General features: G+C 49.0%; 1 protein-coding gene across 6 annotated transcripts in view; it reads right to left on the bottom strand.

The window, feature by feature from the left end:
* Galns (galactosamine (N-acetyl)-6-sulfatase) overlaps window positions 1-14,187 on the bottom strand; it is a 36,480-nt gene that overhangs the window by 13,865 nt on the left and 8,428 nt on the right. For 4 of the 6 annotated variants that reach the window (XR_008215751.1, XR_008215752.1, XM_052728262.1 and 1 more), the window contains 5 exons: window positions 7,220-7,363; window positions 4,748-4,814; window positions 4,516-4,643; window positions 3,971-4,110; window positions 1,380-1,483 (listed from right to left, as the gene is read on the bottom strand). Coding sequence is in view for 4 of the 6 variants with exons in the window: in XM_052728262.1 (XP_052584222.1) it covers window positions 1,380-1,483; window positions 3,971-4,110; window positions 4,516-4,643; window positions 4,748-4,814; window positions 7,220-7,363 (583 nt within the window). In the remaining 2 variants the exon portion in view is untranslated. Of the gene's footprint in view, window positions 1-1,379; window positions 1,484-3,970; window positions 4,111-4,515; window positions 4,644-4,747; window positions 4,815-7,219; window positions 7,364-7,523; window positions 7,729-14,187 lie in introns of all 6 variants that reach the window. The other 2 variants (XM_052728264.1, XM_052728265.1) reach the window with 2 other exon arrangements.

Below are 14,187 nucleotides of genomic sequence, written 5' to 3'. Positions count from 1 at the left end.
GCGTCGTGCCTCCGGAGGGCATCTGTCAGGAACAGCTGTAGAAGCAGATGCTCTGACCCAGTGGCCACACGCACAGAGTTAGGCACCCTGGGCCGCAGGCAGCTCCAGTTCTCTTTCCAGTTGTCCCTCTGAGCTGTGCCAGTGCCAGGTGGGGGCGGGGTCTAACCTAGGATTGGAAATGGCTCCTCATGGGGGAACAAAGGCTATGCCAAGTGTCCCTTCCCAGGAAAACCTCATGTGTCTCCCATTCCCTGCCCGATGACAACGACATGAGAGCTGGGAGTGATGGCTTTAGGAAAGGAAGGGTTGGTGCAGCTGTGGGCTAGGTCCCTCTCCTGAGGGTCAGATGGTCACGGCCAGTCTGAGTGTCCATTAGTATCCCAGTAGCCATGTTTCTTCTACATATGATGTGTTTACTGCCATGGGCACTCTGTTCTACAGAGGGAGCTGGCCAGATGACAGGCAGGCCTGTTCAACAAACTCTGAGATCCACCAACCTGTGAGGCTCTGGGATTAGTGTGACCTGGAAGTCCCATGTCAAGAGGCCCTAGGCAGAGGGTAGTGAGGGACAGAGGCTCAAGCAGGTCTAGGTTTATAAGCTAGATACTGAGGGTAAGTCTCATGGCTGGACACCTGGGGGTTGTCGCCAGGTCTGCCGTAGTAGCTGGCAGACTGGACAGGCGACCTCTCTGGGCCTCACTTTCCCAACATGTGCAATAGAGGAAGTGTAAAGATTGTGTCTGGCAGTATGGTAGCCACGAGGGACATCTGTATCGCAATCCCTGAACTCTGTGCTATAGGATATCACACAGCAATAGGCAGATAAGACAGTGGGTGGGATTCAGGATGTGCATCGTCTGGTCTCTAGCAGGAGACTGGCCTGTACCCTCCATGCAAGCCAGTACTTGCTAGAGTCAGCTATTCTGTCCACTCCTGAGAATATGGAGGCTCCCACTGCAGGGTGAACTGAGGAACCCAAAGGGAGGCACTGTCTCCAAGATCGCTGGAGGAAGAGGTCAGCTGAGGAACAGTGACAAGAATGTTAATCTCAGCAGCGAGCACTGAGCGTGGTGACTACAAGTTCTGCAGAGGATTCTTAGACAAGGGGTGGCCTACCTGGGGCCAGAGCTGGAGGTGAGGGTGCTGCGTGACATGAAGGTGGCCAGACTGGGGCAAGATACACACTCACCCACTTGAGGCCCCACCTCTGGTCTTTGCCACAAAGGCATCAGGATCTCATGGAGGGCTGCAGCTGTCCCTGGTGATAAGTCCACAGAACATGGGCAGTCAATTGACTACAGAAGCCTCTTTATCATCTGGCACCAGTGTCCCCAGAGACCTTGCAGGAGATACAGCTTCAGTGTGGAATGCTGACTCACCTGGCCTGCAGCAATGTGCCCCGGCCACCAAGCGATTGCAGGTTCCCTCATCCCACCTTCAAATGTAGTCTGCTTCCCACACAGGAAGGGACCATTGCTGCCACCTGGGGATGAGAGTCACCACCTATCAGCCTCAAGATCTCAGGGCTCAGATCCTCTGGGGAATGAGGGAGACACAGCACCCCTGCTGACAAGTGGCTTACCCTGACTTCTGAACTCCTGGTTAGACACATTTGAGTCCTGAGGTCATCACAGGGACAAAAGACCAGGAGGAGGAGGTCAGGTTGCAGATACAAATCAGAAAACCTGGGTGGTTCTGACCCAGACAGCTAAGATGCTCTGGCTATAGCTTTCCAGACAGAACAGAAAGTTCTTGCCTCACTAGGAGCCACCAGCCTACTAGGAGTCACTGCTCAGAAATAGAAAGCAGTCATAAAAGCCCGTTCCTATCACAGCCATAGACACTGATGTTTTTCAGTTAGTGTTATTAGATGCTAATATTCACAGGCATCATGTAATGGGTGGGCCCTACTTAAAATGCAGCCTCTTCCAGATTCCCTCTTGTCTTTACACCGTCTGTAGGGTAGGGCGCACAGCTAGATTTTGAAGATACTAGCCCCTGAATAAGCCTGTGGGAAGCTGGTAGGGCAAAGTCCTTTTACATCTTTATCCTAGACACAAGGAAGAATTCCAAGGGTCTTGGAGCTGGGTGGGCCTGGTCCACAAGGACAGATGCCATAGCATGAGCTGCTGAGATTCTACCTCAGGCCCCAAGACACAAAGGTAAGGAGAAACAAAGTGTTTTCCCAGTGAAAAGTCACACAAGACTCATCCATGGAGACAGCAGTCACTGTGCTCTGTAGCTCCTATGGAAACCTACTTCTTCTCCATAGGCAGCAGACATAGCAGTGTGAACAGAACTCAAGCCAGAAGCCCCAGCAGCTCTTTTCACCCCTCACCAGGCTAATAGCACTGATGAGAAACAGGCACAGATACCATTAAGAAGAGATGGTAGGTAGCAAGAAAGTTGTGTCTGGGGAGGATACCCAGGGCCTGAAGGTGACCATATTCTACTTTTTTTTTTTTTTTTTTTTTTTTTTTTTGGTTTTCTAAGACAGAGTTTCTCTGTGTAGCCCTGGCTGTCCTGGAACTCACTCTGTAGACCAGGCTGGGTACCTGCCTCCGCCTCCTGAGTGCTGGGATTAAAGGTGTGTGCCACCACTGCCCAGATCTATTTCTACTTCTTAAACTAGGTATGGGAATGTGGGTTTTTTTTTTTTTTTTTATTTTAAGAGGTTTTTTTTTTATGTTTTAAAAACAAGCTCTGACAAGTTTTATTCAAGAACAACTTTCCTGGTTCAGTTTTCATCAGTCTGCTCCAGAGTGACTCTGGTAATATTAGAATCACTGGATCAGTGATAGCCAGCATGCGTACTCTGTAGTATTTTCTGCATACTGTGTCCAATTCAATATTATTGCCACTATAGTGGTGGACACTAGTTTTGGTCAACAAAGCATAGTATTCTATTTCAGATTTCCTCAAAGCTGGGCAGTTATTGGCAAGGATAACCAACTTCACTTTGCCTTGTCTGGTTATGTTCAAAGTCCACTTGTATTTTTCCCAGCATGTATTTTTCCACTTTTTATAACAAGTTGGAGCCTAGACTTGACAGACTCCAGGGACTTTGTTCACCTTCTTTATGGCCACCATCTGCTACCTTAGGTGCAAGAAGGTTCTTGCTCTCCAACCTTAAGCTGCCAAGATCTTAAGGTAATCGTTAGAAATGATACCATTTCCCTCTGCCTAGCACCTTCTGTCCCTAAGAGTTGGCCAAATAGGTAGCAGCTGAGCTCTGGGTATCTGCTGAGAGGTGAGGGAGTCCTGCTCTTTTCTCTGAGATGTATGTGTAGAGCTTGTATGAGAACTAAGGTCATTGTGGATCACAGAGCAGGGCATCAAGAGCCTCCAGGTCAGCCTGGCTAGACTTGGTGGTCTTTTCTATTGCCAAACCAGCTTTTCTTTGGTTTATGATGGTTGTACTGGGTTTCTTCACCTGAAACCAGGAAGCCCCAGGACACTCGGTAGTAGGACTGCCTGAGCCACTTGAGGTATCAGAGCCCAAATTGCCTAAGGACAGTACAGGCTGAGGAGATTACTGGGCCCTCAGCCTTGACAGGTAGCCTCATATTAATAGTTGACCCCCGCAGCACCAAAGGTGACTGTCCCAGGCTCACTCACTGGACGGCTCCCAAGACTGAGGAGGTTTTCCTGTCACCTCTATAGCGGCCAAACAAGCTCTACCCCAGCACCACCAGGTATTCTGCCAAAGCCCTGGCTGTCAAATCTCCTGTAGCCTGAGTCTGCTGGAAATTGGCTTCTTTCAGGTAAGGACTGTCTTGAGAGAGCATCTCCTCCCCCTGACACTTGCCTGTTCCTTTCTCTCAGAGGATTCAAATTCATGTGAACCCAGGCCAGACCTGAGTCAGCAGGGTCAAGACCTTGCTGCTAGGTTCTCTATTTTGGGAGGCTTTTGTCTGTGAGCCACCTTCTAGTCATGACCTGGGGCCAGAGGACAGGAAGCAGAACTTGCCTTCTTTGGGAGCAGAAACGAGGGCTGCACCGTTATCAGATGTGAAGAAGACAAATGTGTTCTTACTGATGCCCAAGTTCTGCAGAAGGCTCAGGATTTTCCCAACACTGTCATCTATTTCTCGAACAGCATCACCATACCTGCAGGGGAAGATGACATTCTATCAGGCAGCCAAGGGCATTAGTGTGACCCAAATACTAATCTTATCACTTCAGAGATGACCAATGGGGCAGCCGGCTACTTCTCAAAGGGAAGTTCCAGCTCAGGTTCAAATGGTTCATTGTAAACAAAGCAGATATAATCAACACGACTTTCTTTTCATCACTGATCCTGGGCTGGAGGAGGTTAAAGACGGATGTTTTGTATCTTTCTTTCTTTTATGGTGCTGGGGATTGAAGCCCCTAGGGTTCAATGGCCTCATGTATGCTAAGCAATTTTCACCACTGAAAAACATCCCAGCTGCTTTGGACTTCCCATAATGGCTCAGAGCACCCATCCAATGATACTGAGCATAACTGAGGGCCCCAGTGGAGCTTATGACTCACCGCCCTCGAAGGCTGGTACCCAAGAAAGGTCTTGAGGCATAAACTGGTGCATGAGTGGCGTCGATGGCCCAGTAGAGGAAGAAGGGGCTCTGCCTTGCATGCTGTGTCCTGATGAAGTCCAGAGCTTCCTGTGGGAAAGGCCTCCATTATCCTCTGCTTCAGGTCAATTCATTCCCCCTGCCTCCCCAGCTTCCTCCTGCCTCCTTACCTTGACGGGCCCACTCAGCCTTACCTGTAAGTAGAGTTGGGTGAGGTTAGCTTCCCCGGTCTTCAGGTTAATTGGGAATTCTTCATAAAATCTGAAAACAAAAAACAAAAATCAGAATTTAGTCAAGAAAGCCCCTTCCTCAATTTCACTGCAAAGTCAGAAATGTTCCGAGTGAAGCTTGCTTAGGTGAAGATCCTGTCTGAGGCAACAAGGCTCGGGTGGCCCCAGAATGTAAGAGTATAGAAAAGATGGGTGTGTATGTGTTCTGTAGAGATCAGACAAGGCCCAAAGGTGTAGCTGAGGACATAGGCTTTAAAAATAAATGCATGTGTGCACAGGTACACACGTAAGTGCAGGTGTGCACACAGTGGGTGCACACATATGTAGAGGAGGGAGGACAATCTCCTTTGAGATGGCTCTGTCTCTCTCTGTGTGTCTTATTGCTGATTTTTTTTTCTTTTGACACAGGGTCTTACTGTGTAGCTCTGGCTAGGCTATGTAGACCAGGCCAGGCTGGCCTTAAACTCATAGAGATCTGCCTGCTTTTGTGTCCCCAGTGCTAGGATTAAAGGGGTGTGCTGGGCCAGAGTCTCTTATTGGTTTGAATTCACCAACTAGACTGGTGGGCTAGTGAGCCCCAGGAGCCTCCTGTTTCAGCCTCCCCAGCACTGGGATTACAAAGGCATGCCATCCTGCCCAGCTTCCTACACTAGCACCAAGGACTGGACTAAGGTTCTCATGTTTGTGAGGCCAACACTTGATTGGCTGAGCTGTCCTCCCAGCTCCCAGAGGCTTTTTTTAGAGAGGTGAAGATGTTCTAGAGCCTGCTGCGGGGATGGCTGTCTCTGAGTACACCAAGGGCCCTTGAACAGCCTACTGCAGAGATAAAGCACTCATTTTTAAAAGGGCAATGTTTGGCTCAACCTTTAGGTTTGCTGATATAAGAACTTCCACCCAAGGGGGACCTGTAGGGCCCTGGCCCCTGTTTTGGGTAACTGTTGCTTTGCTTGCTGACCTTGACCTTGATATCCTCCTCCCTATGCTAATTCCCTGCCGGGTTCCACCCTCCTGAATGCTTAAGGGAAGATCCTTGTCTGTGTATCCTACATAATGGGCGTTAACAGCTTAGATGCAAGATTGTAAAACATTGGTTGTAAACTTCTGCCTTCCGGGGTTCTCCCATTGTGCTGTAAGCCTGTATTTAAGACCTCCTCCCTCCTTCAATAAACAGCATTCAGCATTAAATTAAAAAAAAAGACTTTCTATTGGAGAAGAAGGAGGAGGAGGAGGAGGAGGAGGAGGAGGAGGAGAAGGAGAAGAAGAAGAAGAAGAAGAAGAAGAAGAAGAAGAAGAAGAAGAAGAAGAAGAAGTAAACTTTAAGACTCCTATTCGAGGGGGCTGGAGAGATGGCTCAGTGGTTAAAAGCACTGGCTGCTCTTCCAGAGGAAGATTCAGTTCCAGGGGATCTGACACCCTCACCCAGACATACATGCAAGCAAAACATCAATGAACACAAAAAGAAAAGATACATGAAATAGAAATTATCTTTAAAAAAGCAAAAAAAAAAAAAAAAAAAAGAACTTCCACCCAAGGAAAAAATGAGGAAGGAAAGAAAAATTAAGCAATCAAAATTCAAGAAAGATGAGTAAGGTCCTTGACACCAGAGCTATAAGCTGAGGTATCCCTCCAAGGCCTGATCCAGGTGGTCTCCCCTCCAGAGCAGACCTCTTTCTGTGGTGATAATGGGCAGTCTCTGGAGTGACTCTCACATCAATTTAGCCCCACAGTCTCCTCTCTTGTGTACAGCTAATAGGCCAACTAAGTGCCTGAGGATGACAGCTACCCCACCAAGAGGGTACATGGGTCCTAGACGCCCCCTCCCAAATATAAGCTATGAGCACACCTTGGATATAGGAGGATATTTGAGTCACATGTCTGAAAGAAATCTATGACTCTGGAAAGGTTAGAGATGACCTCAGGTGAAACTCGAGGTCCTGGGCAAAACTGCTTAAGAAGCAGAGTTCTAGCCGGGCGGTGGTGGCGCACGCCTTTAATCCCAGCACTCGGGAGGCAGAGCCAGGCGGATCTCTGTGAGTTCGAGGCAAGCCTGGGCTACCAAGTGAGTTCCAGGAAAGGCGCAAAGCTACACAGAGAAACCCTGTCTTGAAAAACAAAACAAAACAAAACAAAAAAAAAAAATCCCAGCACTCGGGAGGCAGAGCCAGGCGGATCTCTGTGAGTTCGAGGCCAGCCTGGGCTACCAAGTGAGTTCCAGGAGAGGTGCAAAGCTACACAGAGAAACCCTGTCTCGAAAAACCAAAAAAAAAAAAAAAAAAAGAAGAAGCAGAGTTCTTACTCTCAGCACACAGGGTACCAGATACCAGCTGGTAGTTCAAGAACATCAGCCCTGTTCCTGGGCAAGCACTAGAGACAAAGGGCAGGGGTGAAGGCAGGCCACAGGGATGGGGCAGGAGGGAAGGGAAGGGGCTCTGTTACCTGCCAACCATCTCCCAGTCCCTGTACACAGGGATGTTGGGCTTGACCTTGTTGTCGTAAGGTCCAAAGTGACAGTTGGGGGATCCAAACCACTCATCAAATCCATGTTTCAGGGGGTGGAACTGGGGTCTGTGACCTAGATGCCTAGGAACAGGAACCAAGACACTTCAGAGACCCCCTCACTGGGGACACTCCAATGTTTTGATCAACAACAATCCATCACCATCACAATTGCTAACCAATTGCCAGTATTCTAGCACCCCAGGGTCTAGAGACACCAAAATACAAAAGGTCAAGACCTCACTTCAAGAGGGAGCACAGGAACCCATCTGTCCTCCCCAGAGCTCTAGGCATATCCAAGGGCATCCAAGCATAACCGAGGGCATTCCAGCGAGCAGAGAGTCCTGGCAAAGCCAAGGGCTTCCAGGCACAGCCGAGGGTGTCCCAGCACAGCCAATGGCATCTGGGCACGGTGAGACACAGAAGAGGGTTTAGGGGTCCTTCAGGATCTGCAAAGAAACCCTGAAGGACAGTGCCTGGAGAGAAGTCTCCCAAATGCCTTGAAAGCAGCAGGATACAAATGCCCATTTCAACCATCTCCAGACTCAGCAGCTTCCGCCTGCCTTTCTTTACCCTCAGGGACACTCCAAGGACTGTGTTTCTCCCTTGGGCTTTTAGTCAGGCAGGTCACTGCTCCATCTGTTAACACAAACGTCAGAGTATTATCCCAGCCAAGGAAACACACCAGGAAGGTGGCTGGGTGGGAAGATGATACAGTGCTTAGGACTGTCCCCTCATCCTCAGAGCCTGGGGCAGGAACTGATATTGGAGTGAACCAAAAGAACATGGCAGCACGCCTGCTCTGGTGATAGTGCAAGCTATGTGGAGACCTAGAGATGAGAGGGGTCCACGGAGGAAAGCGTCACAGGGTAAGGGCCTTAGGCAAAGCTGCAGGATCCCTTTGTGAGCCGCGCCCCCTCAATGCCAGATATTACCCCATGTTCTCCCATCCGGCCTCCTTTTCTTTCAGGGACACTTAATCATACTTCCTCCATCCACTAATAACCACAGGAAGGCTGCTGAGAGGTGCCACGATCCCAACTCCAACGCCAAGCATCAGTGGGTCAGCAGTCCTGAGGTAATCCTGGAAGCAGAGCCTGTCCTTCCTGGGGACTCCAGCTCCTACCTGCTCTCCAGAGCACATGTTAGACCACCACTAACTCCAAACTAAGCTATATGTGACATTATCATCTAGCCTGGGACACAGACCTGTTTATCTGTGTTGTACACGCACACCTGCAGAAAGCCTTTTTCAGGTACAGCTTTAACACAGCATCCGTGAGGTGGAGTGTCCTTCTCCCAGCTGTCCTGGGGATAGGCTATCTTCAAGGAGGCTCCACCTTGACCTTTCATCCAGGTACAGAGTGTGCAGATCCAAGGCTACCACTCCATGGGTAGGGTTAAAGGGCAGCAGAGAAGTCTTGGGGGATAACTGGCTGGTCAACAACTACTTGACCTGCTCTCCGGAGAAGAGCATCTATCTAGAACCAGTTTCCCCACTTCCTGGGGAGACCGGCACAGCATGGCTGGCTCTGCGGTGCTTGGTGTGCCTAATGGCGACACAGTGAACTTTTCGAGCTCTCCTCTGACCTTCACACACTCAGTCTGTAGTTACCCCTTTAGGGACTAGTGCACCACTATGGTACAGTGACATCTCAGATCCTTAAGCCAGCCTGCACTACATCCTCCATGTTGAACCTGCTCTCAGGCCCACTACAAGACACTGGTCCTTTCTGAATACTGCAGAGAAGATAGGAGGACCCTTGTGTCCATGTCCAGCATTTTATAGTCTCTGTGTAGGAGAAGCATGACCAGTGCCCTGCCTGAACACAGCTATAATTCTGTACACTTGGTCCTAACAGTGGTTGGTACCAACCAGCAGGTGAACAGGACTGGGGAGTGGGCTGGCAGTTTCCTGAGATTTGTGTTCTAGCCTCATTCGCCCACATTTGGCTGCTGGCAGATTATGCAGTCTACTTGCAGGAGTCTAGTCTCTGTCCATGCAGGACTTGGTCAGGGAGATGAAATCTAGACCCTCAGTGCTGAGGTCTGCATAAAGGACACAGGGCAGTACTGGCTGCAGCTGATAGCACCGGACTAAACCCTGCTCATAGAAGAGCAACTGAAGATCTGCCTCCAGCCTCTGAGAGCCTGGTCCCACCACAGTGCCTCTTTCAGAGTCTATCAGAGCTGTTCCTCTTGGTCTCCTCTTTCCTATCAGAAGTTACCCAGGAAGATCAGTGACTCTGTGGAAACATGATTCCTGTTCAGCTCTGGCATCTTCAGCCCTGACAGCAGGAAGCTGTGGACCTGGCAGAACTGTCAGGCAAGACACAGGCATCTCTGGTTGTGGGGCCTCCAGCTCTTTCTTGCCTGCCTCTGCCAGGGTTCCCTGGACTCCTTGCCACCTGCTTGGGGATTGTGCAGATGAGGAGGGACCCGATGCTTGTCAGCTCTTCTCTGCTACCACCCCCTGGTTATGGCCAGGTTTCATTTTTTGCTTGCAAGGTGACAAATGTTTCTTAGGCAGCTCTAGGTTGCCTAGATTTCCTAGTATCAGGTTTTCCACCCTGTGACTAGCAACAGACTCAGAGAAACCATCCCCAAGGGGAGCCACGTGCGGGGCCATGAGCAGTGAAGATCACAGAGAACAGAAAACAGGGGAAGACTTTCTGAGGGAAGGGATCTGCTTGGCTTTAGGCTGGGGAGAGCTCCATCGGGGGATCATGGGATGCTTCAGGAGTAAAAGAGATGGACGTCAGTGCTAGAAGCCAGCAACAGTGAAGCGACAGAAGCAGCTATGGACATGTTGTTCCGTCTCACACTCAGCCACCTGCTGCTCCACTGCTCCTACCTAGCACTTCTTTGTGACTTATGATAAAGTTTGTCACTAGACAGAAACCCTCTGGTGACTAGCAAACTGTCTCATCTGTATGCAAGTATGTGGTTGGCTCACTTAGTGACATTTTACTGTGGCCACAGGCATGGGTGGGTCAGAGAGGGCAGAAAGTATGGTGGGAAGGGGGAGGATGGGGACGACTGTGTGCTTGCTCAGTGTCATGCTGCGACAGCTTTGCTGGACGCTGGTGTCTCGACCTCCTGCTGGACTTTAGATTTCGATTTTTTAATTTAATTTTATTTGAGACAGGGTCTCACTTTGACTATCCTGGAGCTTGCTCTGTAGACCAGGCTGACCTCAAACTCACAGAAATCTGACTGTCTCTGCCTCCACCACTACACTTATCAAGTTCCTGACTTTAAATACCAAGTTCTTTTTTTATATTTAAAAAAGATGTATTTATTTTTATTTTATGTTCATGGATGTCTGTGTACTATGTGTGTGCCTGAAACACCAAGTTCTTAAAAGCTCCCTGCAGATAGATGCCAGGTGGTGGTGGAGCATGCCTTTAATCCCAGCACTCAGGGAGGCAGAGGCAGGTGGGGAAAAAAAGTCCCTGCAAAGATTATAGACGGCACACAGCTATAATCTCAGCATGTGGAAGGCTGAGGCAGTGGATCATGACACCTCACTGTTGGTATTCTGGCCCACCCACCTGCAGTCCCCCCCTCCTCTCTATTCCCACGAGTTGTGCACCCCTCCTTTCCCATCTCTCTTTCCCACTCTTTCCCTCTCCCCCTCTCTTCCCCCCACCAAATAAAACTCTCCGCTGAGCGCTGCTTGCATGGCACTGAGCGCTGCTTGCATGGCGTCTCTGTCTCTCACCCGCTGTGGAGCGCCCTGGCCCAGCCCCCCCATCCCCCCTCACAGGCCATGTCATTACATTGATGCTGTGTGACCTGGCTGGTTTCCCCTGGTGTTTTCTCTTACACGCAGGCAATCTGAGTAACGCTGGGACCCTGTACCGTCTAACACCATCACTTTTCCAACTTCCAAATGGAGGACCCCTGGGACACCCTATCGGTAAGATTCCCCCCTTTCCTTCTGGTCATTTTCCACGAGTGAGGATTCGTCTTCTCAACCATGGGCTCTCGCCTCTTGGCGCCGTTCAAGACCCAGTACCGGGCACCACGCTTCTCGGGCCCTCCAGCCCGTTTCTATGCGACAGCATGTGGCGACAGCTTGTGCCCACTCACTCCATGGTCCATAGCCTTTGGATGACAGTCCACTGGCTATTTTGACCCATCATTGGTCCTGACCCTCTGGGACGCCGGAGGTCAGTCTGTTGGACCTTGTACCTCACTCTGGAAAATGCGCCTACTCTCCTATTCCAGCTCCTTCCTTATTGCCCGCTCCCTCATGATCCTCCATCAGTTACATCATCCATCACCTGTCGTCAGGTCCTTTGCCACGGCATGTGCACCTTTAAAACTGCCCCTCATCCCTCCCCTCTGTAATTTCACCCCCAGGCTCTTTGCTCTCTCTTGCTTAACTCTGCTGCCAGGGTCTCACCCACCTGTTGCCCCGCAGACCCCGGCACCGCCATTTCCTGCAGCTGCCTGGCCCCTTCCCCCTCATGGTTTTGCTCGCAAACTATGTCATGCTGTCTGTCTCTGTTCCCTGTTTCTCACTCTTCTCCCTCCTCCTGCCACCACCACTTGGGGCAAGCCGCTCGGAGCCAAGCCCCGCCCCCCTCCGAGGGTAGCCCCTCCCCCCTCCGAGGGTCCGCCTTCCCTTTGCCACTAATACCGCTCGGGAGGTGGCCACATAAATATATTTCTGACTGACTTTCTTTTGTTGTTGTTTTTTGTCTTTTTTCTAGACAGGGTTTCTCTGTGTGGTTTTGGTGCCTGTCCTGGATCTCACTCTGTAGACCAAGCTGGCCTCAAACTCACCGAGATCCTCCTGGCTCTGCCTTCCAAGCGCTGGGATTAAAGGCGTGCGCTGCCACCACCCCACTCTAACTTTTAAATGTTTCAATTTATCTGTTCCTTATCTGTTCAGTTTGTCTTGGGAAAAAAAAAAAAAGAAAAGAAAACCCATGTGAACATGTGGTCAGGTGCCAGAGGGTGGTCATTGGGCAGGCAGACATCATCTTGACTAAGGTCAAAGACAGACAGATCATATGCTCTGTCGCCATATTTGATAAGGGTAATCACATGGTCAGGTAGGCACCATCTTGGCTAAGGTCAAAGAGGGACAGGTCATATGACTTCACCACCATCTTTACTAAGGGCAGCAAAAAATCACTTTCTGTCAGTGGCTCAAGCATGGGCGGGGTGCCTGGCACTTAAGCCATTTGTAGGGGGGTGGGAAAAAAAAAACTCCACCTCGAGTCAATGCGTCCCACAGGTCCAGTCGCAGCCTGGCTTTCTTTCTTCTACAGCCACCCTCCGGGGCTCTTGGGCATCAGTGGAGCTGCATGCTGACGATAGGGCCAACTTGTCAGCTCATTTTATAGATTAAAAAAAAAAAATCATGCCGGGCAGTGGTGGCGCACGCCTTTAATCCCAGCACTCGGGAGGCAGAGCCAGGTGGATCTCTGTGAGTTCGAGGCCAGCCTGGGCTACCAAGTGAGTCCCAGGAAAGGCGCAAAGCTACACAGAGAAACCCTGTCTCGAAAAACCAAAAAAAAAAAAAAAAAATCATGCCTTATTTTCCCTAAAGCTATTAGGTCTCTCAACACAAATAAACGATTTAAATGCTTCAGATTACTTTCCCCTTCTATAAATTAAGATTTTAAAATTTCAGATTTTAACATTAATAGAGTTCTGATGCAGTTTGTGTCACAAACTCAAGATTTTGGATTTTCTTTGGTTGTCTTCCAAATAAAAACTTATAGGTATGAGTCTACTGTTGTTTTTCAGATTCCTGCTCCAGATAAGGGAGTTTTCCTCATCTGTCTATTCCTGAGGATGGTATTTTTCTTTCTACTGGTCTCTCTTTCACAATTACTAAGACCATGGGCCTAAAGGCTCCAAATAAGTTCATAAATTTTAACTTTTGTCTCTGGTCAATCTGCTTCAGCAGGTTTCCACTTGGCTGGCAGACACATCCAAGCGTCAATGGCTGACTGCAACCTGCTCCAAAGGACCACGAGCTCTAGACTTGCTGCAGGCTGATATGATGTGGACCAGTCCAACCAAACGTAATTGTTCCCTGTCTCTACAGTCAGGTCAGATGACCACATACTTCCGATAAATAGCCCATTGCCTGGGTTCCCTCCTTATCTTTGACTGGCCTTTCAGCCTCCCTGAGCTCTGACCATCTATGCCCCATTTCAGCTTGAAGCAGTTATAGAAGAGCATCACCCCTGTCCCAGCACCACCCTCAAAAAAAAAAAAAAAAAAAAAAACAGCTGAAGGGCCAAGTCAAAGAAAAACCCCTGGCATAGGGGACAAATTGGCTACCTAATGCTCATTGACATACCAGGAAACTGGACCAAATATTGTCAATTGATAGATTTATTAACTAAAATAATTCTGTAATAGGATAAAATACTTGACTTTCTTTATGCAGAACCAAAGAGGCATTATATGACTTTAAGAAATAATTATTTCTATATAAATCATTCAGGATTATAATCTGGCTGTACTCAAAGATCAGAACTACAGGGCCTTAAAAATGGTAATAGATGCAGACATCGCTGCCAATGGCTTAAAAAATGTCTCTCCTTACTCAAGGTCTAGCCAGGCTTAAAAATGTAAGCCTCCTTGTCCTTGCTAAATTTATCTGTTCAGATTAACAAAAGCTAACTTAGAGATTTACACCTCTAGAAAATTTAAATAAATGATGGCATATGTTTGATAAATAAGATATTTGATAGGCAAGATGTATATCCTGTGACGGAGTTTCTGGTCCCCTGAGAGAGTCCTTTTCTTGGAGTTGGGTCACACCCTGACTCACAAACCCCTTTTGTCCTGTTACCATTTGGCTCTGGGATCTTTCTCCTGTTTTTCTTCTTTGCCTTCTCAGGAGACAGTAAGTCCTAGCCTTGTGGAAGCTGCTA

The sequence above is a fragment of the Peromyscus californicus genome, unplaced genomic scaffold, assembly GCF_007827085.1.
Source record: "Peromyscus californicus insignis strain IS unplaced genomic scaffold, ASM782708v3 Scaffold_8__1_contigs__length_139910024, whole genome shotgun sequence".
NCBI classification, from domain to species: Eukaryota; Metazoa; Chordata; class Mammalia; order Rodentia; family Cricetidae; genus Peromyscus; species Peromyscus californicus.
The sequence above is the reverse complement of the archived record's forward strand: the minus strand, read 5'-3'. Positions and strand labels throughout refer to the sequence as shown.